Consider the following 3472-nt stretch of genomic DNA (forward strand, 5'->3'; position numbering starts at 1 on the left):
TGTGTCCAGCCACACAGCAAGAGCAACACCCGTAAAAATCGCGATATCACACATGAATTAAGAGCAAACAAACACGGCTGATGATGTGGAAACAATAACAACAGTTTGAGTTTATTTTAAGCATAAAAGACGAAACAAGAAGAAAAGGCATTGGATAAAAAAGAGGAGACGGGCGAGCAGCCGCTTTATTTGCTCACTGTGGAGGTGAGTTTGTCACCGTTTTTGTTTAGCTTGTTTTCTGTTCTGTTGTTTCTTTAAGCTTCATCAGTTAATTAGTATTTGTCATTTAATGTTTACAATTGCATTGAGAACAATGGGCACAAAATAATGGCTACAAGTCCAGTTAACTAATTTTAAAACCAGTCAGTGTTTTACGGGAGTCGACCTGCAGAGCATGTGGCTGGTGTCACCGTCATGTCAGGCTAATGGCAGCTGAAAGGTCAGCAGGTTTATCAGTTTCACTTCCTCTCATTATCATTTCTGGTGATTTTCTTTGTACGAAATGCTGAATAAACATTCATGCTGATCCACATGTCATCTCTGATGGCGCCGTGTTTGGGATTCCCCTCCGTGTTTACGGCACCACGCTTTCTGATTGGCTACATTCAACAGGCTGCGATGATCGGGCCAAGACAATCCAACATGTTGAATATGACCGATGTTGGATCGGAGCGGTCCAATGTTCCGTCTGGACCTGATCAGCCGTAACACATCACACTACAGGATGGCCGGCTACGATTATCGCAAGCCACAATCTTAGAACGTTGCATGTTCAAAGTTTGTCATTAGGGGAAATCGGGGCAAGAAATCATGTTGTGTGAACAGGAGAGGCAGACCAGAACCAAACGGTCCAAACCGCACGTTTGTCAAACATTTTGAATGTTCAGAATATTTTCAGTTTTCATTCCTGAAGTCATGTACGTCCTCTTTAATCCGTCTGCAATTTAATCTGGTAAATCATTTGGCAGACGAGAAGTTTGGGCTTCATGACAGAGAGCAGAGCGGATAAAAACTTCTGCCTCTAGATTTTCAGAGTTAGTGGCAATATTAAGGGTGGGTGGACTCAAATAAAGATTTTTATTGGTTAAAAACTGAATTTTTCACACCTGCGTCGGGGCTAAACGGTGTCCTGTGAGGCCAGGTGATGTCGGGATGTTTTGCTGGTTTTATCGTTTTGCTGCTGGTCTCTGTGTTTCCCAGGTGGGCGGCGTTTTCTGCCTGGTCCTGAACTCCCAGCTGTACTTCAACGCCTCGGCCTGCCCGCAGCAGAAGGAGGCCCAGGAGACGTGGCTGGAGGCGCAGCTGAGCAGGGCCTCCTCTGCGGTGCGGCGCCGTGACGCTCTCTGATTCACGCAGATCTACTATGAGATCAGCTGTTCCTGAGCTGAACCAGGATCTGGTGGTTGTTTCTGTTTTGTGCGTAGGAGCCCAAACCCAAACACATCTTGGTTTTCCAGCACATTCCTCTGTATGTGAAGAGTCCCGATGAGCAGGACGAGTACATCAACCTGCCGCAGGAGGTGAGGCAGAACCTGATGGAGCGCTTCAAACGAGCAGGTAGGGCAGCACTTCCTGGATTCACCTGACTGTGAATCACTCACAGCGCGACCCTTGATGCTAGACGCATGTTACTGTTTACATCCAGACATTTGGAGCAGGCGCACAGCGCTGCAGGGTAAAAGGAATATCCTCTTCCTGCGTACCGGCGCTGCCGGCAGAACCGTGAGCCAAATGAAACCTGCAGAAGAAGAGATTATTTCAGAGCGCCAAAAACTACCAGAAAACTCAAAACCACTCATATTCTTTGTTTTTCTCTAGCACCTTATTGGCTATGCTACATACAAACCTGTTGCCTTAGCAACTGTCAACAACAGCACTTTATGTACCAAAAACTACACGCACAAAGATCAGAACATTCAGTCCGTTACAGGCTCAATGTTTATTTCGCGATTACTAATAAGTGGTGGATTAGCTACCGCTGCTAATAGCTAAGCTAACACAGCAGTGGTAGATGAACTAATTTACACTCTACCGATGATCTGTAACGTTGGTGTGCGGATTTACGGAAACAAACCGAATTCTGTAGCACATCTACACATTAAGTTGTCAAAGTCAAGCTAGCATAGTTGATCTGCTTCCCTCATGACTAGTCGCTACCACGTGACAAAACAGATTTTTCCAAGTAAATGAAAGTAAGTGAACAAGGTGAGTTCATCAGACAGCTCAGTTGTATAAAAATGTCAATAATTTACCAAAGAGAAACTGAATATTTCAGTAAGGGAATAGAGGGATTGCCTGGTGCAGCGATTAGCACGGCGGCGCAGCGGTTAGCGTGGCGGCGCAGCGGTTAGCGCGGCGGCGCAGCGGTTAGCGCGGCGCCCCGCATAGACAGACCGGGTATCTGGAGCCCGACTCCCGTCCTCTGTTCGCTGGGCCCAGGCCTCNGGTTCGATCGGTTCGATCAGTGTGATTGGGTTCGATCGGTTCGATCAGTGTGATTGGGTTCGATCGGTTCGATCAGTGTGATTTGGTTCGATCGGTGCGATTGGGTTCGATCGGTGTGATTGGGTTCGATTGGTGCAACCGGGCCATGTGTCCAGCCACACAGCAAGAGCAACACCCGTAAAAATCGCGATATCACACATGAATTAAGAGCAAACAAACACGGCTGATGATGTGGAAGCAATAACTACAGTTTGAGTTTATTTTAAGCATAAAAGACGAAACAAGAAGAAAAGGCGTTGGATAAAAGAGAGGAGACGGGCGAGCAGCCGCTTTATTTGCTCACTGTTAAGGTGAGTTTGTCACCGCTTGTGTTTAGATTGTTTTCTGTTCTGTTGTTTCTTTAAGCTTCATCAGTTAATTAGTGTTTGTCATTTAATGTTTACAATTACATTGAGAACAATGGGCACAAAATAATGGCTACAAGTCCAGTTAACTAATTTTAAAACCAGTCAGTGTTTTACGGGAGTCGACCTGCAGAGCATGTGGCTGGTGTCACCGTCATGTCAGGCTAATGGCAGCTGAAAGGTCAGCAGGTTTATCAGTTTCACTTCCTCTCATTATCATTTCTGGTGATTTTCTTTGTACGAAATGCTGAATAAACATTCATGCTGATCCACATGTCATCTCTGATGGCGCCGTGTTTGGGATTCCCCTCCGTGTTTACGGCACCACGCTTTCTGATTGGCTACATTCAACAGGCTGCGATGATCGGGCCAAGACAATCCAACATGTTGAATATGACCGATGTTGGATCGGAGCGGTCCAATGTTCCGTCTGGACCTGATCAGCCGTAACACATCACACTACAGGATGGCCGGCTACGATTATCGCAAGCCACAATCTTAGAACGTTGCATGTTCAAAGTTTGTCATTAGGGGAAATCGGGACAAGAAATCATGTTGTGTGAACAGGAGAGGCAGACCAGAACCTGAGACGGTCCAAACCGCACGTTTGTCAAACATTTTGA

At 46.2% G+C, this 3472-nt stretch overlaps 1 protein-coding gene across 3 annotated transcripts in view; it reads left to right on the plus strand.

Annotated features, from left to right (window-relative positions):
- The first annotated feature begins 1137 nt into the window (after nucleotides 1–1137).
- cpped1 (calcineurin-like phosphoesterase domain containing 1) overlaps nucleotides 1138–3472 on the plus strand; it is a 26156-nt gene continuing 23821 nt past the window's right edge. For all 3 annotated transcript variants that reach the window (XM_016666764.1, XM_016666763.1, XM_007543262.2), the window contains exons 1-2: nucleotides 1138–1323; nucleotides 1425–1557. In XM_016666764.1, the coding sequence (XP_016522250.1) occupies nucleotides 1153–1323; nucleotides 1425–1557 (304 nt within the window). In that variant the 5' untranslated portion in view covers nucleotides 1138–1152. The remainder of the gene's footprint in view (nucleotides 1324–1424; nucleotides 1558–3472) is intronic.

The sequence above is a fragment of the Poecilia formosa genome, unplaced genomic scaffold, assembly GCF_000485575.1.
Source record: "Poecilia formosa unplaced genomic scaffold, Poecilia_formosa-5.1.2 Scaffold790, whole genome shotgun sequence".
NCBI classification, from domain to species: Eukaryota; Metazoa; Chordata; class Actinopteri; order Cyprinodontiformes; family Poeciliidae; genus Poecilia; species Poecilia formosa.